Source organism: Schistocerca americana, chromosome 11 (genome assembly GCF_021461395.2).
Source record: "Schistocerca americana isolate TAMUIC-IGC-003095 chromosome 11, iqSchAmer2.1, whole genome shotgun sequence".
In the NCBI taxonomy this organism is placed as follows: domain Eukaryota; kingdom Metazoa; phylum Arthropoda; class Insecta; order Orthoptera; family Acrididae; genus Schistocerca; species Schistocerca americana.
The window spans coordinates 78,979,520-79,006,325 of NC_060129.1; the positions used below are offsets into that span (position 1 = coordinate 78,979,520).

The window sequence follows — 26,806 nt, forward strand, 5'->3', positions numbered from 1 at the left end:
CCACCATCATGTCTCTTTCAGCATATAGAGAGATTCCTAATTGATTGAAGATGTAAAGAGACCATCCATCATTTGTAGCTGGCTTGTTCTAGTCATTCATTCTGCTGCAGTTTTCCAGAGATCCCTGTTGCGTGTCACCCACATCCCACCTTGTGTGCTGCTTGTGTGGCATTTTTTGGGCACATGTTTGGGCACTGAGCCATGAGGTCTACTCATTATTCTTACTGCAGTAGATTTTGAAAGAAGGAGTAAATACCAATTCTTTTAATTTTATCCTTTTTCTTAAGTAGTGAACCCTGTTTTCTCCATTTTTTAGCAAATATTTCCATCTTCTTATATACACCAAATAATTTACCTTTCCCCACCTTATCCTGGTCTTTTAAATTATTCTGTTTTCCTCCACTGTTGCGGCACATCTTTCTATTATGAGTACCATACGTAACTTTTTAATCTTCAGTACTCTCTGTGTGCTCTCAGTGTCGCATTACAAATCTCATTTCAATTTGGTCATAATCTCTGAGACCATCATACTTTTGCACTATACACCACTCTGTGCCTGTTCAAAATAATCATCATTTCTTATCTTCAAAGCATTTTTTAAATTGGTACCATTTTGTGCAGGACAGAATTGAAGCAGGCATCTTTTTGTGGGTGTTGTGATACATTATCAAAAATCACCACATCCATAACACTGTATTGCTGATTAGCTGATTCTGTGTGTTTGATACTACATAGTGACCACTTGTTTGTCTGTACTACTGTGGCTAACATTTCTGGGTTAAAAGAAAACCTGATTAATCCTCACCCCTCTATTATATAATTGGTACCAAAAACTCTGTACCCAAATACTGATTAAGACTTTGACTCACTATACGATAGTAAATGTTAACCTAGATTCAATTATGTGTAAGGAAAAACTCTGTATTTAACCTGTAACCTATTTAACACATTGCTAATATAATGTAGTGAAAAAATATGTCTTTTACCTGTAATGCATTTGGACATTACGCCATTAACATCTCATACCACCACTCATTGTTGAATATTTTAAGCTCTTGATGCATTCTGCGTCACCACTTGAATTCTTTGGTAGCTGCAGAATCTTTGTTTTTTTGTACACCAAAAGACACAAATAGCAACTATCAAGAGGCAACCCTACAACATGGACTTTGATCTCACACCGTGGTTCAGTGAAATAAAGGTTGTGAAATACAGGCTAAAAGTGTATGTTCTGTTGTAGTGACCTTGTTGCTAGACAGTTGAAAAACTGTGCACAAGACAAGTAGTACCATCACACAAGTAGACTTGTGCAGTATTATGACAAGTGTTTCAATTTCTGGTCAATTATGTAACAATGTGCATTCAGTTAACCTGTAGTACTTTCTTCCAGCTTTTTTTTGCGTTTTGTTTCTTTACTGTCTGAATGACACTCATGTTTGATCATATGAAGCAAAACATAATAGTCAAATTATTTTAAGTGAGTTGTGAAAGAACTGTGATAATTTTATTTGTTTTATTTAGTAATGCATTGAAGTTTGCATTCTTATGCTGTTGCTATTTCTTGTTGTGTACAGTTTGTCATGGGAGTGTCCACCCATTTTTAGCCAGCAGATAGCCGTGGAGGTCTCCCAAAACAATTTGGTAACAAGACAGAGTGTGCACTTCTGGGATTTGTGCTGAGCATGGGAAAAGACTATGAGGCTGTAAGAGCTGACATGCCAGAAGAAAGTTTCACCAGGGTGTACACGTTTAACTCCATACGCAAGTCTATGAGTACAGTCATACCGATTGCAGGCAGTGGCTACAGACTCTTCTCGAAAGGTGCTGCAGAAGTCATGCTCAATAAGTGAGTGCTTTGCAGTAAGCTATTATTTTCATAACATCTCCTTAAAATTGTCCGACAGGTAGCATGTATTAATTATTGCTGTCTGAGTATGTGGCTCCCACGTATAGCACGACATCATCAAGTTTGAAACATGACAGTGTTGTGCTGTATGTGTGGGCCTGCAATTCACACATCGATAAGTAACCGTGGATTACTTTTCAAAATTTTTGTTGTTTGGTGTTCACCATAACATTATTTTAAAAGTTCTGCAAGAAGATCACTACACTTTCATTGGACCTGTATTTCATGTATATCTGATATGGACTGATTATGTGACCCAACATCAACAGGTGTTGTTCCCCTGATACGATGTAAAGTTATTATGTGTCCCATGGTCATTTCTGAGTTGACTTCTGTTGGAGAAGAGTGTTCTCCATAATAAGATACCTGGAAAAAGGTAAGGATGCACCAGTTTAAGAAAGATAGATCTGCACGGGGTTTTTTTGAAACCTGCCAGCCTTAACACAAAAGTATCTAAATGAATATAAGAACTACTACCATATGGCTATAGAAACATATGATAACATTTTTGATGGCATAAGAAATGATATAACTGGTTATTAGGGCAGTTTAATTCCTGAGTGACATAATTAGCCACTCAGTGTGCCGAGCTGAGATGTGGGCGTAATACAGCCAAATGCAAAATTTGTGTATAGACTCAAAAATAATAAGTATCAAAATCTGACACAGCTGAAAGTACATGATAATACTTATAGAAGCAAAACCGATTCAGTAAACAAGCCACATGTGAGATCACTGAGAGTGTGTGGCTATAAGTTGCCACTGTAAAATGTTGCCCTGGTGGGTACAAATGTATTTAAAATGTAAACAGTGTAAGGAAAAGATAGATTGCTACTTACAGCAAAGATGACACATTAAGTTGCAGACAGGCACAATTAAAAGACAATCAAACATAAGCTTTCGGCTACAGCTTTTGTCAGAGAAAGAAAGAGAAACAAACACCATTTGTTCACACAATCACGTACACCTCACGCACACATGACTGACAACTCCAGCAGCATGGAGCAGAATGCAGCTGTCACATGAAGTGGAAATAGTTATCTGGAGGGGGTGGAGAAGGGGAAGGGATAGCAGTGTATGTCTGGGAGGGTGTGGGTTGGGGGCGGGGGGGGGGGGGGGGGGGGGAGGGGGAGGGGGGCAGGAAGCGGCTTCTAGTGGAGTGTGCCGGGACTAGACTGCCAACAGGCTCAGTGTCAGGAGACAGTGGGGCAGGGAGGTGGGGAAAACAGAAAGGAAAAGGAGGAGTGGAGTGGGGAAAGGTGGCAGGTGCACTGGCAGAGGATGCCACACAAAGAGGGTGGGAGATGGAATAAAGAGGAGGTGATAGTACAGAGGGCGTGGAAACTGTTGGGTAGAGGGTGTGGGAACAATATGTTACCATAGGTTGAAGGTGGCATAATTTCAGAGGCGAGAATGTGTTATAGGGATAACTCACATATGCATAGTTCAGGAAAGCTTGGGCATCCTCTTACCCAACCCTTCCAGATTGCTGCTCCCATTCCATTTGACAGTTGGATTCTGGTCTGAGCTGCCTGAGTTGATGTTCATGTGTGCGTGAAGTGTGCTTGCTTGTATGAATGAATGATGTACATTTTTCTTACTTTTTATAACAAAGGCTATACCAGAAAGCTTATGTGTAAGTGTATTTTAATTCTGCCTGTATGCAATTTAATGTGTTATCTTTACAGCAAGTAGCAATCTATATTTTCTTTAAATTATTGATTTTCCAAGTGAAAGTTGCCATTGTAACTTTGGTTGAGTGATGGGGTTTTTCATGCTTCTGCTGTGGATTTGTTACACTCAAGTATTGGTCATTTTTCTTAGTAATGTGACCATTCAGGTGAAAATTTTGTTAAATGAAGGGTGCTCAATTATATCACTAACAAACTGCAGCCTATGTCTGGCATCCTGAGACTTTGATTCTTCCACCACTTGGATTTTGTAAGGGTGCAGTTTAAGGTCTTTCTGCAGAATTTGGTATAGTGATGATCTTTGCACACTTATGGATGGAGAGTTTGGGATCATCGCAAATAGACCAGTTTACACTCTCCACAGAGTTGCCCATTCTTAATGACCTCAGTAATCTGGATTTTGGTTAGGGTTTAACCAGTCTCCTCAAAGGTTTTGATCCATTTCTGGATAAGGGGAACACTCGTAGCATCTTTTACATTAGGCAATCCACAATCACTGCAAAATTTCCTCCTTGCTACAGCTACTGAATCACTGATTTTGTAAATTTTTGCACATAGAATGCGCAGTCCACTCCCTAGAAGTGCTCCATATCCACTGAATTTCTAAAGGCCAAGCAAGCGATGAATGAACCCTCATTCCCCTTTGATTCATTGCACATCTGCAAAGAGCTTGCTTTTGAGATACCCAATATATGCTTTAGATGACTTGCCTACACTCTGGTCTAGTGTTGGTTATTATTTCACCTTTCTCAAACTGTATGCTTCATCAGTGTGAGTTATCATAAAATATGTTCCTACCTACGCAGAGTAGGATTGAGGAGAAAAATCCCCATCTAATTTTGTGCAAATTTCACATGGGGTCTACCTTAACAAGAAATAACAACACTACTTCAGAGCACTACTTTACAGAAATTACTGTACACTCACCCTTGTTAAAAGATGTGTTCTGTGTGTCATCCTCATATCTGAAAGCAATACTGCACTTGACTCTGCACTGAATTATGAAATCTTTAGAACATACCAGATCCTCTTGTAAATATTGACACCTCTGTACAATTTGCTGCTACAATTCCACAGCCGTACCAACAGCAGTGCTGTACACTTCCCTTTTGAGATCAGCTTATACAGAAAAATCCAATGGAAGGAGGTCAGATGACTTTGGTGGCCAACGTACTAGCTTTGTTTGACATTACCCCTTGGACCATATTGGCCCATTAGTGTCATGTTAAATCAGCAACAAAATGTGACAGTGTGCCTTGTGTGTTTACCATACTCCCAATGTGGTGTTAAGTATGCCACGGGTGAAATTTGATCCCAATAGAGAACAGTTTTCACAAATGTCAGCTCTACAAAAAACAAAATTTTCAGGAAGTACATTTCATTGAATTACTTGAACAGTATACATTTCTGAGGTCTTACAAAATTATATTTCACAAATAAACTCTAGATACATAGCACAATAGTGGAAAAACATATCTGTCAGCTTTCATTTGCAAATACAAACCATGATTTTATTCCAAAACTGAACATCTATATGTTAATTGTGTTATAGCAGTACTGTTCTAGTTTATTTTAACCTACTGAACAAATAACAATGTAATAAACTGTTTCATTGATGTATTGTACTTCATTAGTTTCACTATCATGTTCATCACAACATGCTAGGGCCTTCCCATAGAACTTTGGGCAGCTTCTGGTGATGTATCAAAACCTCTCTTTAGTTTCTTCATCATCAGTTTTTGTGACACTGACATGGTTTCTGGATTTTATTACATCTGTTTCATCAATGTCCTTGAAACTATCTATATTAGTCTTCTTCACTTTGACAATAATCAGAGAACAGAGAGGAGAAGTGTGTTGTTTTGATTCTGCAGATGGCATTACTTTTATTTAAAAAAAAAATAAAAAAAATAAAAAAAATAAAAAAAAAAAAAGCTCTGGCTTCAGACGCTTTGAATGGTAGTTCCTCTTTTATTAGCCTGTTATTAGTAGTCTTGAAATCATACACATGCCAATCCTTGCCCAGAACCATACATGTACTGTAATAGCCCTGAACCTCATGACAGTGTAATTGTAAGGTTATGGTTTCAAAGTTTTCTCAATTCCTTTTTAATGGTATCAAATAGCCTATCGGGTGTCATATAACTATGACTCCTGATTGAGAAGTAGTGAGTTACTTTGTCAAACACAAACAGTAGATGTTCACATTTGGCAAAACTTGTTTTTCATAGATGTCATGTTTATCAATATTTCACAGTTTTGTGTGCAATATTAAAAAGGCAAATAGTAAGTTTTTATAAAATCCATGTACCACAATGGATTCATCTCATTTAGGAGTACATGAATACACATATTACTAGTTTTTGCAAATTTTGTAGTCACTGAGTTGTGTGAAAATGGACCTCAATTAGATGAGGACTTGATAGAATAGTTTAAGTTTCAAATACATCTTTATTATCTAGGCCAACATTTTGTACTGATGTCGGGGATGGTTCATAACCACACATTCACAGTTATCTCACAAATGCCTTGTTGATGGGCCCCCTCAGCGGCACACTTTTGCTTCTGTTATCATATACAAGGGTGAATCGAAAAGTAAGTTACATTAGCTCACCGTAAGAGCACATTCTGTGTCGTGATCATGGCCAGTGTGCCGAACATGACAGTAACTGCTGACACGTCTGATGGGATGGATGGTGTGATATCTTATCACATTGTGTGTGCAGAGCGTGCTAAGCTCAATGGCATGTCAACTGGATGTTCGCTCCAAATTGAAGGTACACATAGTTATCAGATTTCTGTTGATTAAATAGCTCAATCACATGGACATTCATTGTGAAATCACTACTGTATGTGATGAGCATGCAACCTCTTGGCAAGGTATTTTAAAGTGGTTTAATTAACCTGGCACAAGACAAACAGATCTGACTGATGAATATCACAAAGACAGCCCCACAACATTCAGTACCATTGCAAATGTTGACTGTGTGGATGAGATAATTAGAAAGGATCAGTTCGTAACACTGCAGAAAATTGACAGCATGCTGAACATTTCATATGGCAGTGTTGTGTTTACTGTTGACCAGTACTTTGGATATCATAAACTGTGTGCCAGATAGGTCCCATGGCTGCTCCCAATGTTCACAAGAGACATTTCCAATCATCACTGACGATTTTTGAATGGTATTCTGTGGAGGGTAATGAGTTTCTGCAGCGAATTATCACAGGGGATGAATTGTAGGTCCATCATTTCACCCCCAAAACAAAGAGAAAATCAATGGAATGGGTGCACATCACATCACCGCAGTGAAAGAAGGCCAAGGTACAGCCTCCACCAGGAAAGGTGATAGTGACAGAGTTCTTTGACATGTAGGTCGTGGTGCGTGCGGAATTTATGTCAAAGGGCACAACAGTGTCAACTCTGCTTGATATTGTCAAATGTCGCACTGGTTGCATGAGACAATTAAAGAAAAGCAGCAGGGAAAATTGAGCATTGCAACACTCCACTTGGCCCACCAAACATCAAAATTGCTGCAGTGATTCATGTGGGAGGTAACACAACTGACAGTGTCTAATAATATTTTCAAGGTAGTATTGTTGTTATTAATAAGTGAACTGTTGATGAGTAACTAGATACAAGCTAGAGATAATCAATTTTTGCCACCATTATGTGCTGTCATGCTCATGTACCAGACTGAAAACAAACGTGTTTGGTCCGTCAACTCATCAATCCAATACTGTGTGTCACCGGTCATTGTCAGATTGGCCTTGTGCTTCAGTGTAAGCACTTACATTGTAATCTTGATGTTCGTTTCCATTCTGATATCAGCTGACGTAACATTAGATTGGGAGAATTACGGGTCCAATCAAGGTTAAACCTTAGGTCTAAATAATTTGAAGAGTAATAAAACCAAAACTTCTAACAGCTTTCTGTGCATATTTTACTACAAAATGTTAGATATTTTTGTTTTTATGTGAAGAATAAATGCTGACAAATTTTTTCCCAGGCTTGTTGTTGCCTATTTCACTGGAAAAATGAAAAGTTTATTCTCACAGTTGAACTGGTGCTGTTGATTGACAGTCCAGTTTTAAATGAAGAATCTGCTAGGAAGAAAAATTATTTTACTGTCTTCATCTGCAATGTATCCAATATTCAGTTCAGTTTGTGATCTAAAGTTTTGTTGTTATTGGTGATGGTGGTGGTGGTGGTTTTCACATTCACAAAACTGAATAAACAGTGTTTGCAACATGCACTGTTAGTTTTCTATTTGTTCAGTGGTGAAATTGTGCATGTTGTGAATACAGGCTACAGAGTTCTGGCAAGGCTGAAATCTCAGCCGACAGCAGCAGCAACCATGTAACTGTAGATGGCAGACTGAATTGAAAAATCAGCTGTACTGCAGAAGACAACATTGTCTTAAACAACTGAATACCCTGTTAAGTAAAATAATGAGACATGTGTGAGCAAAGAGAGAGCAAAACAAGGAATTATTTTGCCCAAGGCAGATTAAACAGATTTACTCTTAAAGCAAACACAGCTACAAATAGTGAGGCTTTATGGAGACAGATCTCTTCAAGGTGACTAATTAATTGTTTTATGCCATGTGCCTTACCTAAGAGTTGTCAGCTGTTTTGTTTATGGAGTGTGTAGAATGAGTCAGCCCAAACCAGTACTGAACATATATTTCATATGACACACATTGTCTGTGTAAAATGTAGGATTATTTCATTTATTTCTCATTAGAAACAAAATCATTTGTCATATTGCTTTTTTATGCAGCTATTCTCTAGAGCAGTCTCAATTAGTATGGTATGATGTGATACTCAGTAATAGCACACTCATCAGCCAAAACATTATGACTACCCACTTAATAGCATGGTGGCCCACATTTGGAAGACAGCACAGCAGCAGTTTTGCATGGCACAGATTCAACAAGTCCTTGGTTGGTTTTAGGAATTGTGTGGCACCAGATGTCTGCATACAAGTCAAGTGATTCTCATAAATTATGCACAGGTTATTTGTGGGTGCAGAGCTGGCACTCAAAATCATCCAAGGTGTGTTTTGTTTGGGTCAAATGAGGTGAATGTTGTGACTGAGATATTAACTGTAGGATGATTCTTGCCTTGTGAAGCAGACAGTTATTCTGCTGGAAGATGCCCTCACTCTCAGAGAAGACATTGGGCATTAAATAGTGCAGGTGGTTCACTTCAATGTTCACATAGTACACAGCTGACACAGTGCCTTCGATTGGTACCACTGGTCTTGTGGAAGCTTAGGTAAATTTCCCATTGACACATAATACTGCCCACACTGTCTGTGTCCATGGTGTGATACATATTTTGAGCTGACATTTGCCTAGATAACAGTATATCAGGACCTGACCATTGATGTTGTGTCACAAGAAAAGTGATTCATCTGACTAGTTGATATCTTTTCATTGATCCACATCCAATCTTAGCGATCTTGTGCCCACTGTAGTTGCAAGTGGAAATGTCATTGTGTCAATGTGGTAACATGTAGGGATCATCTGCTCTGGTACCCCATATTCAACAGCCTCTGCATACTGTAATGAGGCATGGACGTTCAACACCTTATCACTTACTCGTGGTTTCATCATCCTTCAACCACTTTCTGTAGATGCTCAAATAGTGTGTAAACTTTTCTGTTTCTGAGGTGTGCATTCCCACATTGTGGTTCATAACAGTCTTCCTTTCATAAAAGCTGCTTCCCCATTTGCAACCTATATCATCACTGAAATGCTTTCTCATTCATCTATACACTTTCCCAAACATGTCACACCACTGATGGTATTCATTATCATGGTGGGCAGTGGTCACAGTGTTTTGGCTCATCAGTGTATCCCTTCTAGTACTTGCCATATCAACAAACACTTGTTGGCCACACATTCCTGGACCGACTCACCCTTCTCATTTTGTGTGCCAGCCCGTGCTGTGTTGCCCTTCTGCCGCTGCCAGTTACTGCTGCAATCCTGGTTCTTCTTTGTGTTTTGCTGTCCCTGTTCACACATATTGTTCAAACAGATATCATACAAGACCTATTTGGGACCACTTTTTTGACTGGGTACCTAAACTCCACTTCCAGTATCATGATGACTCCACTTTCTGCCAACTTCTTCTGTAACTGTTTTGTTTCAGTCCAGATTCCTTCTTCTTAAACTTTTATTGAGTCAGTCCATCTTGCTCTGTGTCTCCCTCTGTCATTCAAACTTAGCCTCCAGCATTTGTTTTGCTATTGTTCCATCTTCCATTCTCTCCAGACCATTTTAACCTGTTGTTCTCAATTCTCTCATTCAGATTTTATACTCCAGTTTCGTTCCTAACACCTTCATTTCTCACTCAGTCTCTCGTCGTTTTCACTAACATACTTCTTAGGAATGTCATTTCTCTTTCTTGGACTCTACTATCTCCTCTCTTCTTCTTAGTTTCCAGTTCTCCAGTGCATACATCAGCATGAGTGTAAAGTACATCTTGCACAGCACTTAGTTAAAATTCATTGGTACCTCCCTTCCCTAGACGAATTCACCCGCACACCAGTAAAACGTGTTGCTCTATTGTATCCTTCTGCTAATTCCTGTCTCCGGTGTTGCATTCTCCTTCATCACACTTCCTAGATGTTTGAAGATATCCACAATTTCAATATACTGTCCTAAACTATTAATGTGTCCCTTTTCTGTCTACTCTGGTTACCGCCATAGTCTTGCTTTTCTCTACACTGAAATTCATTTCATATTGCTCACTTTTTTCATTTGAGATGTCTAATGTGCTCCTGTCCATTATTGCTTTTGATTCCACATGCCATCATATTTTCAGCAAATACCAATAACTTCATCATTGTTACTATGTAAGCTTCATTTGTCTCCTTTATGATTATAAATAATAATGGTGATGCCACTCTTCCTTGTCTCAACCCTATAACATTCCTAAATCAAGCAGTACTCCCATCTTGGGTCTGGGCACTTCTGAAGCTTTTGTATATGGTGCTTGAAGAATTTAAAATGTTCATTTGCCAACTCACTTTCTCTCCAAAGCTTCCCATCCCTTTACTCTGGAAACACTATCATAAGCCTTCACTAAATCAAGAAATCTCATCACCAAATCTTTCAAATATTCACAATGCCTTTCTGTCAAATTCCTCATAGTAATGACTGGGTCCACTGTTGGTCTACCATGTCGAAAGCCATACTGCTCCTCCTCTGACTGACCTTCCACTTTTTCCCTCAGTCTTCTTTGCAGTATCCTCTTCATTACTCTTGCTGCTTCTGATACAATGGTGAGTCCTCTATAGTTATTGCATACTTTTCTCTCTCTCTCTTCTTGCAACACTAGAATTCTTAATTTTTCGGGTACACTTTCCCGAATCCGTACACATCTTAGCAGTATGTGTAACCAATGTAGCCCAGTAGGTACAGCTGCCTTTATCATCTCCACACTTAATTCATCTATCCCTTGCTGTTTTCATTATTCTAAGTCTTATTTCCAAGATTGTAATATCTTCCTTTCTTTCCAGACCCAGGTCACACTGGTGTTCTTCTATTCCATTTTTGTAGCTGTTTTTCGTATGAAGTAGTTTGTCAAAGTACTTTTTCCATCTTTTCCTTATCTCCTTGGTTGTTCTATTAACTCTCCATTTTACCATTTCACCAGCTTTGTGCAAGATTAGATTAGATTAGATTAGTACTTGAATACGACACTTCATAATGATGTGAAACGTGTCAGGTTAATAAAAGGTGTCTATACAATATATTACACTACACAAAATATTACATGACACACACACACACACAGATATATATATATATGTATAATAGAGGGAAACATTCCACGTGGGAAAAATTATATATAAAAACAAAGATGAGGTGACTTACCGAACGAAAGCGCTGGCATGTTGATAGACACACAAAATTCAAGCTTTCGCAACAAACTGTTGCCTCATTAGGAAAGAGGGAAGGAGAGGGAAAGATGAAAGGATGCGGGTTTTAAGGGAGAGGGTAAGGAGTCATTCCAATCCCGGGAGCGGAAAGACTTACCTTAGGGGGGAAAAAAGGACGGGTATACACTCGCACACACACACATATCCATCCACACATATACAGACACAAGCAGACATATTTAAAGACAAAGAGTTTGGGCAGAGATGTCAGTCGAGGCAGAAGTGCAGGGGCAAAGATGTTGTTGAATGACAGGTGAGGTATGAGTGGCGGCAACTTGAAATTAGCGGAGATTGAGGCCTGGTGGATAACGGGACCTATGCTGTAGGGAAGGACCGTTTGATGTGGAATGGGTGGCAGCTGTCATAATGGAGGTACTGTTGCGTGTTGGTGGGTTTGATGTGGACGGACGTGTGAAGCTGGCAAACGAATCTGCTCCAATCCAGAATCCCTGAACCATTACACCAACAACCTGACAACAGCTTTCGCATCCCGCAACTACCCTCCCGACCTGGTACAGAAGCAAATAACCAGAGCCACTTCCTCATCCCCTCAAACCCAGAACCTCCCACAGAAGAACCACAAAAGTGCCCCACTTGTGACAGGATACTTTCCGGGACTGGATCAGATTCTGAATGTGGCTCTCCAGCAGGCATACAACTTCCTCAAATCCTGCCCTGAAATGAGATCCATCCTTCATGAAATCCTCCCCACTCCACCAAGAGTGTCTTTCCGCCGTCCACCTAACCTTCGTAGCCTCTTAGTTCATCCCTATGAAATCCCCAAACCACCTTCCCTACCCTCTGGCTCCTACCCTTGTAACTGCCCCCGGTGTAAAACCTGTCCCATGCACCCTCACCACCACCTACTCCAGTCCTGTAACCCGGAAGGTGTACACGATCAAAGGCAGAGCCACGTGTGAAAGCACCCACGTGATCTACCAACTGACCTGCCTACACTGTGACGCATTCTATGTGGGAATCACCAGCAACAAACTGTCCATTTGCATGAATGGACACAGGCAGACAGTGTTTGTTGGTAATGAGGATCACCCTGTGGCTAAACATGCCTTGGTGCACGGCCAGCACATCTTGGCACAGTGTTACACCGTCCGGGTTATCTGGATACTTCCCACTAACACCAACCTATCCGAACTCTGGAGATGGGAACTTGCCCTTCAGTATATCCTCTCCTCTCGTTATCCGCCAGGCCTCAACCTCCGCTAATTTCAAGTTGTCGCCACTCATACCTCACCTGTCTTTCAACATCTTTGCCTCTATACTTCCGCCTGGACTGACATCTCTGCCCGAACTCTTTGCCTTTACAAATGTCTGCTTGTGTCTGTGTATGTGCAGATGGATATGCGTGTGTGTGCGAGTGTATACCTGTCCTTTTTTCCCCCAAGGTAAGTCTTTCCGCTCCCGGGATTGGAATGACTCCTTACCCTCTCCCTTAAAACCCACATCCTTTCGTCTTTCCCATCCTTCCCTCTTTCCTGATGAGGCAACAGTTTGTTGCGAAAGCTTGAATTTTGTGTGTATGTTTGTGTTTGTTTGTGTGTCTGTCGACCTGCCAGCACTTTCATTTGGTAAGTCACATCATCTTTGTTTTTAGATATATTTTTCCTACGTGGAATGTTTCCCTGTATTTTATATATATATATATATATATATATATATATATATATATATATATATATATAAAAAAATCAAAGATGAGGTGACTTACCGAACGAAAGCGCTGGCAGGTCGATAGACACACAAACAAACACAAACATACACACAAAATTCAATCTTTCGCAACAAACTGTTGCCTCATCAGGAAAGAGGGAAGGAGAGGAGAGGAGAGGAGGAGAGGATGTGGGTTTTAAGGGAGAGGGTAAGGAGTCTTTCCAAATCCCATGCCACTTTCCTTGACGTTGACCTCCACCTGTCCAATGGCCAACTTCACACGTCCGTCCACATCAAACCCACCAACAAGCAACAGTACCTCCATTATGACAGCTGCCACCCATTCCACATCAAACGGTCCCTTCCCTACAGCCTAGGTCTTCGTGGCAAACGAATCTGCTCCAGTCCGGAATCCCTGAATCAGTACACCAACAACCTGAAAACAGCTTTCGCATCCCGCAACTACCCTCCCGACCTGGTACAGAAGCAAATAACCAGAGCCACTTCCTCGTCCCCTCAAACCCAGAATCCCCCACAGAAAAAACACAAAAGTGCCCCACTTGTGACAGGATACTTTCCGGGACTGGACCAGACTCTGAATGTGGCTCTCCAGCAGGGATACGACTTCCTCAAATCCTGCCCTGAAATGAGATCCATCCTTCATGAAATCCTCCCCACTCCGCCAAGAGTGTCTTTCCGCCGTCCACCTAACCTTCGTAACCTGTTAGTTCATCCCTATGAAATCCCCAAACCACCTTCCCTACCCTCTGGCTCCTATCCTTGTAACCGCCCCCGATGCAAAACCTGTCCCATGCACCCTCCCACCACCACCTACTCCAGTCCTGTAACCCGGAAGGTGTACACGATCAAAGGCAGAGCCACGTGTGAAAGCACCCACGTGATTTACCAACTGACCAGCAACAAACTGTCCATTCGCATGAATGGACACAGGCAGACAGTGTTTGTTGGTAATGAGGATCACCCTGTGGCTAAACATGCCTTGGTGCACAGCCAGCACATCTTGGCACAGTGTTACACCGTCCGGGTTATCTGGATACTTCCCACCAACACCAACCTATCCGAACTCCGGAGATGGGAACTTGCCCTTCAGTATATCCTCTCTTCTCGTCATCCGCCAGGCCTCAATCTCCGCTAATTTCAAGTTTCCGCCACTCATACCTCACCTGTCTTTCAACAACTTCTTTGCCTCTACACTTCTGCCTCGACTGACATCTCTGCCCAAACTCTTTGTCTTTAAATATGTCTGCTTGTGTCTGTATGTGTGGATGGATATGTGCGTGTGTGCGAGTGTATACCTGTCCTTTTTTCCCCCTAAGGTAAGTCTTTCCGCTCCCGGGATTGGAATGACTCCTTACCCTCTCCCTTAAAACCCACTTCCTTTCGTCTTCCCCTCTCCTTCCCTCTTTCCTGATGAGGCAACAGTTTGTTGCGAAAGCTTGAATTTTGTGTGTATGTTTGTGTTTGTTTGTGTGTCTATCGACCTGCCAGCGCTTTCGTTCGGTAAGTCACCTCATCTTTGATTTTATATATAATTTTTCCCACGTGGAATGTTTCCTTCTATTATATATATATATATATATATATATATATATATATATATATATATATATATATATATATATATATATATATATATATATATAAAATGATGTGACTTACCGAACGAAAGTGCTGGCTGGTTGATAGACACACAAACAAACACAAACATACACATGAAATTCAAGCTTTTGCAACAAACGGTTGCTTCATCAGGAAAGAGGGAACGAGAGGGAAAGACGAAAGGATGTGGGTTTTAAGGGAGAGGGTAAGGAGTCTTTCCAATCCCGGGAGTGGAAAGACTTACCTTAGGGGGGAAAAAAGGACAGGTATACACTCGCACACACACACATATCCATCCGCACATACACAGACACAAGCAGACGTGGAATGTTTCCCTCTAATGAACTACTGTTGTTCTGATTCCCCTGAACTGTCCATGACAACACATTTTCTGCTCTACTTTCCTGTTCATAATGAATCTTACCCTGATAACAGCATTTTCTGCTGCTGTTGATATGACCCTTCACTTATCTGACTAGAAATAATTAGATGCATTGTTTGCTGATGACACAAGCATATTAATGAAGGCTCCAAATTTAACCATACCAGACACAGCTCAGATGTTAGTTGAAAAAACCTATAAGTGTTTAACAGCTTAAAGTTAAGTCTTAATCTCACAAAAATTCATTTCAGACAAGCAGTAATGACCTTTTACTATCAGAAGTAGACATGAATGGCCATACACTGAATGAGGCACAGTCTGGTATTGGGTACTACTGATGTTGAATACCTGCTGAAGGAGACGGACCTCAATAGCTGACAGAGGGCACCATGGCCACACAGCCCTCAGATGGTGAGCATGCCACTGATGCACCATGTGAGTGTGCTGGCCAATACCATTCCACATGGCTGGTATTTAGGCAGCCACACAGTGCACAGCCTGTCAGTTCATTGCTTGTGCTTGATAAGTACAGATCAATGTTTGATATACTAGAACTGTTGGATAACTATCTTGCATGTCACCAATTTATTCTCTCTAGTTGTGTCTCAGATTTATCTCTCTGTTGCTCTCGATCTCATTGTCATTGTTGTGGTGACTGCTTTGTGTGGTGCCTTATTGTCATAAGGTTTTTTGTCTCTGTCTTCATATGTTGTTTTATCTGTAGTTTTTCTGTCGCATTTCATTCTCTGTAGCGATGGTTTAGGGTACTCTTCTGTAGGTGGGTCTCCCACCTGACAACTGCATCTGTTTCACTCACTGTCATGCACACTGATATCTGACAGATCAGGAGCTCATATCCTGTTGACTAATTATTATTCGCAGTGCTGCTGTTTGCTCATCTCCAGGCTTGAGTTCTGTTGATATCATAAACAACAGGGGCAGTCATAACACTATTGGGTCACTGACTTTCAGGATCTCAGTCACAAATGTGATTTCACTTTCCCCAATTAAGGCTGCAGGGCTTTTTATGCAGACTCCTTGAGTCGTGACGTGGAGCTTGCAGCAGATGCAGAGTTCCACACTTTGTCATTGAAACTGGATAACCCCTTGTTCGAGGACATTTTGTGCATTGCATACTCATTGAAAATTGCACGGGTGGCTATTGAATGGCTAATGGCGAGGCCACAAGTTGCAGGATCACGTGAGCTGCTCCCTTTGTGCTGACAGTGCTTTTCCACTCACTCTTGGACAGATTGTCCAGACTGGTGGGAGCTGCATGTTTTGCGGCAAAGAAGGGAATTATTGATCAGCATATCGCAGCTGCACGTCCTGCTCCCATCCTGCCTCATGAGAGAATCATGATGCTGCACCTGCCCTGCAGCCTGTTGTTTCAGTGGGAGACCCTTTTATGTGGACGTTGCTGTTTTAGAATGACACCGGGGCCACTTTCTCTGCGATCAATCTGGCAACATATGCACAACTGGGCTAACAGCATTTAGTGACATGTGGGAATAGTTCCATCCCCCTTTGTGGGCAGCTTTTGGTCACAGCACCCTACAAACATGTTACATGGCTCACTATGCTATTTGTTGTTGTCCGCCTATCAGCTAATAACATTTTTGCCCTTGAAACCTTTACACTGTTGGGGTTTCCTATCTCTGATGAAGTTGAGGTTACATTCATTGCAGTCCCTTTCCAGGAACTAGGCCATCGTTGCTCAGCATTTGTATTGCTATTTAAGCCAGATTTGGAATGCTCATTGGGTTTTCATGCACACATCACCCTTTGGCTGGACACCATGCCTCATTTTTACTGTGCCAGACTCATTTCAGTCACCTTGTGTACTGTGGTGAAGCAGGAGCTGGATCATCTCCAGGCTGCTGGAGTTACTGAACTTGTGGAATCTAGCTCATAGGCCACTCTCCTTTTTATCCTCAAAAAGCCCAATGGTCTTATTTGATTATGTGGGAATTTCAAAGCTAGCATTAATGCTCTGTTGCTTGTTGAAACTTACCCTATTCTCTGGACAGAAGTCCTCATTACAAAACTTGCTGGTGGGGAATACCACGCAACGATTCTCCTTGTTGATGCTTACTTCATTTGCCTCTAGATGAGACATCTCAGAACACCCTTTAGATTATTTTAGTGCAAGTGACACCCCATTTGACACTGCCTCAGCCCCAGCCCCAGCAGTTTTCCAAAGGTATCTTCAACAACTGACAGTGCATTCCAGCTTGCCACATGGAGTGGCCATGCAATTTGAGGCACCATGTCACAGATTGTGTGGCCCCTCCCGCCAGAGGTTGGAGTCCTCCCTCAGGCATGGGTATGCGTGTTATTCTTAGCATAAGTTAGTTTAAGTAATGTGTAAGTCTCTCTCTCTCTCTCTCTCTCTCTCTCTCTCTCTCTCTCTCTCTCACACACACACACACACACATACACACACACACACACACACACACACACACACATTTTATCTTGTGTGAATTAGCTGGATAATCTAACCGTTATGAGAACATCCTGTCAAAAGCATTTGCAAAATGCACTCTCTTTACCACCCTGCAGGATGCAGGTCTGCAATGTCATTTGGAGGAGAGTTGATTTTTTCAACCAGAAACAGAGTATTTGGGGCACTGGTACACCAAAAATGGAATCAGGCTGATTGATCGAAATGTCACCATCCTGGATTCTCTTCCCCACCCAAAGAACCTATCCAAACTGCTGGAGTTTTTGGGCAAAGTCAAATACTACTCCAAGTCCTTCTCCAGGCAGCTGATGTTTCACAACTCCTCAATCATTTACATAAGAAAGGAGTGCCCTGCAATTGGATGCCTGTCTGTGACTAAGCTTTTAATAAATTAAAAACTGTGCTGCAACCCACCCCTTACTTCATCCCTTTTTGTCCGGGATGTCCATTGGTTGAGGTGGCTGACCCATCATCTGCCTATGCCATTGGGGTGGTTCTGGGACACAGGAGTGATGATGGGGGTCCAAGCACCCAATTCCTTATGCATCCAAGACATAGACCCTTGCACAAAGCAACTACTCACAGATTGAAAGGGAGGCATTGACGATTGTGTTCGCCATTAAAATATTTCATGTCTACCTTTTTGGGGCAAAGTTTGCTCTTGTTACGGATCACAAACCTTTCGTCACCTTATGTGGGCCTCATTCAAACCACCTGGAGTGAATGGCTCAGTGCTTACCATTCAGTTTAAGCAGAACAAATGCCTCTATCCACTGCATAACAACATACATTCAATGGTTTCCCTATTATAACTGCACATTCTGTGGCCCCGCCATGTGGCAGGTCCTCTGGTATGTGACCTATGGCCAGATGACCTATCTCACCCACCGGGATTTTAAAACCTGGAAACTAATTCCTCACAGGCTCTGTAGTTGTCGATGACATTCTTCTCTTGGATACTGTGACAGAGATACATCAGTTGGTGATTCTTGTCAAATTGCAGTGGTAAGTCCTGTGCTTGTTGCACCAGGGACATAGGGGACATCACACATGAAGGCTTTGGCTCAATGACACACATATTGGCCAGGTATCAGTAGTGGCATTGAGTGAATGGTCTACAATTGCACCCAAAGTCACTTTTCCCATGGCCTACATCTCTCCATCCATGGAACTACATCCATCTTCCTTTTGTGGCCTATTTTTGTGATTGAGATGGTTGCCCATATGTAATATACATTGCGTGCACCATGATCGCTGCCACTCTCACTGCCTTGGCCCAGATTTTCATCACTGATGTGTAACCTCACACTTTGATTTCTTGTAATGCCCCCCCCCCCCCCATTTAAGGTGTCTACTTTCAAAGAGTACTTTGTGGCAAGTAGCATAAAACATATTCTCACGCCTCCATTCCATCTTTCCTGAGTGGTGACACAGAACGTCTAGTTCAGACCTTTGAGCAATAAATGAAGAAGATTGTTAACTTCTCTGACACTACCACAGCCCTGACACTGTTTTGAGCACCTACTGCACCACACCAATTGATGGTCGTAGCCCTGCTGAGCTGCTCCACTGGTGGCAACAATAGTACTACTTCATCTTCTGACACCACCCCCACCAGTACCCTGCTCTCAGCTGTCCCAGCATTACATCTGGAGTGACTGCATGGGCCAATTTCTGAGGGAGTCCTGCAGCTCAGATACTGGCAACATAAAAGGGACCCACAGGCATCAAGTTACATCTGTCCAAACATGGAAGGGGTTGAGTGCTGCCATTGCAAACAGCTCCAGCCTCAAGTGCAGATGGAACACACATCACTGCCTGCTGCCTCTCCCTCTCCACCGTCCAGTAACCTCAAGGCTAGCGCCACTGGTGACTGCCAGCGACTTCTCACAGGTGCTCCAGCACTGCCTTCTGCTTCCCCATAAATCAGAAGAACCCTCCACTGTCCACACATCCAGTGGTGTCACAATGGACACCACTGACCACCATCCCACCATCCCTTTCTCTATCCTGTAGTCAATGGATCTGGGTCATCACCTGTATCTTCTTTCTGCCCACCATGGCACCATCCATAGGGTGAGGGGGGGGGGGGGGGGGTCTGTTACCAGGTGTCGCAGAGGCTGAATCCACACCAGAGAAGATGGACTTCTATAGCTGATCTACATCTACATATACATCATTCTCTGCAAGCCACTTAATGGTGTGTGGGGAGGGTACTTTTGGTACCACTTTCTGATCCCTTGCACCCTCTTTCATTCGCGAATAGTGCGTGGGAAGAACATTCTCAATCTATACCTGGCAAGTTGAAGTCACCCCATATTACAATGGCATGATCAGGAAAATTACTAATGATATTCTGCAAGTTCTGTCTGAAGCACTCTACAACTACAGATCCTGACCCAGGTGGAATTGAATTGAATTGAATGAAATTTTATTGTCGTTTAGCTATTACAGCAATTGACAAAGTCAAATTACATAAATACAAGCTATGCAGCATATATACATGGGTTGAAGATCAATATGTCACTATTGGTTTTCCATATAATACAATATTTAAAATCAAATAATATGAAAAGCATTGCATCATAAATTACTCAGTTAAAGAAATTATGCTGAACTCTCCAAACCGGTACCACTATGATATTTTACAGTCATAAAATTCCTGAAGTGAGTAGCAAAGATTTGCAGCTAACCAACTGAATAATTTGTCTTTAAATAAGTCAAATGTAGCTTCTACCCATTCTAGTGGCAGTTTGTTAAACATCTTCCCACCACTTCGTAGCTATTCAGTGACGGATAATCTGTAGTAACGTATGTCAAGATATCTACTATTTCTGGCTCAATGAGAGTGTACATCTCTTCTACACTGGTATTCTGATAAGTTGATCTTTATATACAGTAGGGCAGTGTAAATATACATGTTTATAACAGTTAATATTTTGAAGTTGATAAACAGTGGTTTGCAGTGGGCCAGTTTATCACTATTTGTTATAATTCGAATTACTTTCTTCTGAAGTACCAAAATGTCCTGAAGGTGTGAGCTATTGCTCCATATTAAAAGCCCATAAGATATAATGCTTTGAAAAAAAGCAAAGTAGGCTGATCTTACATAGACTGCAGGTACATGGTTTTTTAAATTCCTTAACAAATACACCACTCTAGGCAGCCTTGCAGTAATGTATTTAGTATGTGGCTCCCAAGTCAATTTACTATCTATAACAATACCTAAGAACTTAACACTATCCATGAATGCTGCTACTGGCAGATCTCTTAAACTAAATACAATCTTTTGAGTTTTACTCTCATTAAGCAGGAAACCATTAGCTCGAAACCAGACTGATGCTTGTGATATTGAGTCATTTGCCACAGTTTGGAGCATATCCATGTCTGAGCTGACATTGAAAAAATGTAGATGGTAGATCGTTTGTCATTAGGATAATTAGCAGAGGTCCTAATACTGAGCCTCGTGGCACACCACACTTAACTTCAGTTAGCTGTGATCTCTGTTTACCAATATAAACAATTTGTTTACGGTTGCTGAGGAAAGATTCGAAAATGTTGTCAACTTCACTGTTTGTGATTCCGTAATAAACTAGTTTGTTGAGGAGTGTAATATGCTCCACACAATCGAAGGCTTTGCTAAGATCACAAAAGGTAGCCTGAGCAAAATTTTTTCCTTCACAAGAATTAAGCACTTTTTTAATCAGGGAGTCAATGGCATGGACTGTGGATTTGCCCTTCCTAAAGCCAAATTGTACCGCAGTAATAATGTTATTACATGTCAGATAATCACACAACTGGGAGTTGATGATGGATTCAGAACTTTAGATAAAATAGGTGTCAGAGATATTGGGTGATAGCTAAAGGGGCAATTTTTGTCTCCTTTCTTGTAAATGGGCACTACCCTGAATAATTTTAATACATCTGGGAATACTCCTTCAATTAGACATCTGTTTATACATTTAGTAAGAGGATATACTATGTGCCCAATTATCTTTTTTAACATATTGCAAGAAATACCATATATATCTTCACTATCAGAGGGCCTAAAATTATTTACAATAGTTAAAACAACATCTGGTGTTACCTCTGTTAAAAGGAATTTATCTTTCAGGGTGTAGTCAACATTATGATATTTAATGAGATCAGCTACAGTTTCTTGCAGCCTCCCAATGCTTTCCCTAATTTGGTTAACAGATTTTGTACAGTAGTTATTAAATTCATCTGCTGAAATTTCTACCTCAGCTTGCTGCCTGCTTTTGGCCACCGAATTTATTGTAGTCCATGCTTTTTTGCATTTATTTTTTGATGACTCAATGCTGACTAGGTTATGTTGTTTTTTGGCCTCATTTAAAGCATACTTATATTCCTTTTGTGCTCTTGAGTACCTTTGCTTAGCTATATCAGTTTTCAGAAGTTTGTAAGAATCTCTATACAACAACAACCTCCTTTTCATATTGGCTAGCTGAGCGATATACCATGGATTCTTAGCCCTACGTCTATTACTCTTACTTTTAAGTTTAACTTTACATATGTATTGAGGGCAGTTTGTCTTGAACATATTTAATAAAGAATGAAAAAATCTATTGAACAATGTATTGCCAGAGCGCTGGGCATTATTGTTAAAAATATGTGATCAGTCATAATTACTGAGTGAGACCATGAAATTAGACAATTTTTCTTGCATCATTGATCTTGTGATGACTATTTTAGGCGCTTTAAACTCCCTATAGTCCATATTAGTCCTATCTGTACCTGGTTTTACCCAAACTGAGTCATGGTCTGAAAAATCAAAGGCAGTTACATCTGAAGACAGTGACTCTCTACTGACATTTGTAAGTATGTTGACGAGACAAGCGGACTGTCTTGTGGGTTTGCAGTTCGTAAAAATGAAGTTGAATTGTCGTAACAGGTTTTTAAATTCATTGACAGTGTGCATGTCTTTGTTTACATCAAATGCAGCATTTATGTCACCACCAATCACTATACTATATTTCTTCCACTGAGGACTAAGAAAGAAATTTAGTGAAGTCTCAAGTTTTTCTAAAAATATTAGTGGACTTCCGTCTGGTGATCTATAAAGAGATACAATAGCTATTTTTAAATGATCCAGATATACACCTGTGGCTTCAAAATGTATCTCACTGCACAGAAATCCTAGATCTAGTTCATTACTACAATTTATTAATTCTTTCTTAATGTAAATTGATACACCCCCATGAACATGCTGCTCTCTGCTAAAGCTGTTTGCTAAGTGGAAATCATCTAGTACATGAAAAGATATTTCATTTCCTTTACGCCAGTGCTCACTTAAGCATAATGCATCAAATAAGTTTTCATTTGCAAATTCGTTTAAAATTACGTGTTTTCCACTTATACTTTCAATATTGAGGTAACCTATTTTGACAGACAAAGTTGGTGAGTAATTTTTTTTGTGGGGGCAATCGTCATTACTGATATATTTCTCTCTAGTGTTACCGACATTTATTATATTATTCTTATCTTTAATCTAGTCGTCCAGTGTGAATCTGGACAAATCTGCTACCTCTAAAAAAGAGTTTTCCCTAAATCTAATTGGTATTGACTCAGAGCTATCAATTTTTGCTATGCCTAACTCACTGGCTACTTTTATGATTTCATTACTCACATACGTCTTTCCGAGTTGATTCAGATGGAGACCATGAGCAGTGTGGAATCTTGTACCTAAGTTAGTTATGTTTACAAAACAGACATTTTTAAAGTATTTACAAATTTTCTTCATTTCTTCATTTACTCTTCTCACTTCAACATTCACACAAGACCAGGATGGAAGATCATGCCGACATGGTATTCAAAAGATGAGGATTTTTGTATTTTGTAGTTCCTGCAGTTTCTTCTTTAATGATAACAAGGAGTCTTTTCCTACATTTCTCGCTACATTATTTGATCCAGCCAGAAAAACTGCCAGTTCCATAGCTTCTGCCAATGAAGAATGTGCTACATCTTTCAATTTTGCACTAGGTTTTATTGTGGCTGAGATATGGTGGCTTGAATTGTTCTCAACTATATCCCTTAATTTCCTTCCTTGACTGTCTGCATATAATTGTATTTCCACAGGCCTGGGTCTGCAATTGCGGCTTGCTTTCTTGGGGTTTTTGGTTTCATTACTTCTATTGACAGTTGACTTAAAATTTTCACTGCACCTATTATTCACTTCACTTTTATTGACAGTTGCTGTAATATTGTTGCTACACAAATTACTCACTTCACTTTCATTAAGCTTTCTTGTGTTAAGCACCTTGACTTGCGAGTCTACTTTAATGTTTTTTCCTGTAGCATCAACATGCTCAAGGACACTAAATCTGTTTTCCAAGGGTGGGAAGTTTACACAGTCTCTATCGCGTTTTGTGACAGGAACAGCCTGCCATTGTCTTTTTAGGCATTCTACTGGACTACATTGATTGCTTGGTTCTGTGTACAGGATGCTAACCTCTTCTTGGGAGATTTGTTTAATGGTTTTCGGAACAGGAACAGCAGCATCACACGGAATTTGAATATCTCCTTGTTGAAGTTCAGAAGCGGTAGTGCTTTCAGTCACTGACTCCCTCCATTTCTGTATTAACCGATGTGAGCACCGATATCCAGCTACTGCAGATACAACACACAGTGTGTAAAATTCTTTGGGGTCCTGTTGGATAACAAGTTAAAATGGCATCAACACGTGGATGAGCTAATAGGAGGCTCACCTGTGTTCTGCCCTTAGAAGCATCTCTCACTGTGTTGGCCAAAATTCTAGTGAGGTGGCCTTCTTTGGAGATTCTCACTCCTTGTCTTTTGGAGATGTTTTAAGTGGCAGAGCACCTAAAATAAATAAACAGTTCATTCAGTGGAAGTGAGCAGTAATAATTTTGTGTTAGGTAAATAACTAAATGTCTGGCAGAGGATCTTCAGATTCATACACTCACTTCCCCATAGATTTAATGATTAGTAGGTTCAGTTGCTGACAGAAAAATGCAGCTTGGCACAATTTGTGCTCTATACAGTCATAATACCAGACACAAAATAATTTTCGTGTCCTCTTGTCTACAACTGGGATTGGAATTAGGTGCACTTGTGGGAAAGTATTCAACAAACTTTGATCCAACATAAAGCAAGAAATTGTGAATCCCTACCAATTCAAAATGAAATTATAAACATACCTCATTAGCCAGCCTCTATACAAATTATCTGTATATGTAGCTTTCAGGGACTGAAAACTCCTGTTAGCTACATGGAGTTGTAAAGCTGTATAACAAGTAGGAATGTATTTAAAGATGTGAGTAACTATTTTGTTTTTAAAATATTGTTGTAATGAAGTAAACATTAAAGTAGCAATAGCAGACAAACAAAAGCACGGGTGGCACTAGTTCCATCCAGAATACCAGCTTTCTTTGGAATAAACTTAATTATACTTAGGTGACATATGCAGGAATAGCAGCACTGACAGTTTCCTGTTAATAAAGTTTAGAGACTAAGTATCTATGATTTGCTTGCATTTGTTATGATGTAGGGACCTTAAGACCTTCACTTGTATCACATCCTTGTTGGCTCCTCTTCTTGATATAATTTAGAGAAATTTACATCATCACTAGCTATAACAGCCAACTTCGTTCCGCCTCTGGAAATCTTTATATATTACAGCTGACCCGGAAAATGTTGTTTTGCCATATAAATTATCTCTAGTCCATAAGAATAATGTATATGTGTAACACAATGTATATGTATAACACAATAGCCGTTGTTGGTGGGAGCTCATGACACAAACAACAATAATGGCCAAAAACTGTGTAGGGAGTGAGAAAAGACTTAGAGGTAAGTCTAGCAGTATTGGCTACTATTAGTTCTAGCATTTCTATGGTAGATCGCGTGGATTTAACAATTGCAGCCAATACACGGCTCATCCATGAGCATACAAACATAGTGGCAATTTCGTGTCGAAACATGTTCACCAGCATTATGAATAAGGCCAAGCGCACACATATCAATTTTTATCGTACGTAAAAATATTGTACGATTAAATTCTTTTAGAGGAACAAAGGAGAGCATAGGAACTTGTTTGTTCCACTAAAAGAATTTGATCGTATGATATAGTTCTATACGATAAAAATTGATGCGTGTGTGCTAGGCCTAAATGTCAGTTTGGCGAATGACGCATGCTACCTAGTTAAACTTCTCGGTCTAGTTACGTCGATTCAAAGAGGGATATTTGAGTTGTTGCTTTTGTTACGTTTTCTTCCCTATCTATCGAATAGTGAAAGACTGTCACCTGTAGACACCTGGTGGGGATAACTGATCATGTGGTAATTGATCAGTTATCAACCAAGGTTGAAAATTATTCAGTTACTGAAATCCCTATTAATAAATAGAGGTTGGTGGTAGAAGGGTGAAAATTTAGGGTTGCATGTATTTTGTAATGCCACATCATAAAAAAATAAAAATAAAAAGGTCTGTCCAAAAAATAAGAGAAACATTTTTGGGGTGGACCACCCTTATCACTTAGGGGTATGAAAAATAGATTACAACCGATTCTCAGACGTACCATATATACATGTAAAATTTCATCACAATCGATCAAGCTGTTGATCAAGCGATAACTGATCAGTTATTGACCGGGGTTGAAAATTATTAAATTACTAAAATTGCTATTAAAAAATAGGGATTGATGGTAGAATGGTGAAAATTTAGGGTTGTGTGTATTTTTTAATGCCACATCATTAAAAAATAAAAATAAAAGTTCCGTCCAAAACACAAGAAAAAAGTTTTTGGGGTGGACCACTCTTATCACTTAGGGGTATAAGAAATAGATTACAACTGATTCTCAGACCTACCAAATATACATATAAAATTTCATTAGAATCGATCTAGCCATTTCGGAGGAGTATGGCAACTAACACTGTGACGCGAGAATTTTATGTATAAGAATAGTGCACAAATACCTGAGAGTAACTACTGTTGGTAGTGTTACTGTTTTCGTCATCTGTTCAGAGACTAGTTTCATTTTTCCCCATGCTGTAGTACATTTGCTAATATTACCCTCACTACCCCTTTGAATACTTAACAGCAATCATCGGTCATTAGCACATGCCACCACCCTCAACCTTCT

At 40.3% G+C, this 26,806-nt stretch overlaps 1 protein-coding gene across 1 annotated transcript in view; it reads left to right on the plus strand.

The window, feature by feature from the left end:
• Positions 1 to 26,806, plus strand: part of LOC124553251 (plasma membrane calcium-transporting ATPase 2-like) — a 631,526-nt gene that overhangs the window by 337,257 nt on the left and 267,463 nt on the right. The window contains exon 10 of the mRNA XM_047127138.1: positions 1,605 to 1,846. Coding sequence (XP_046983094.1) covers positions 1,605 to 1,846 — 242 coding nt within the window. The remainder of the gene's footprint in view (positions 1 to 1,604; positions 1,847 to 26,806) is intronic.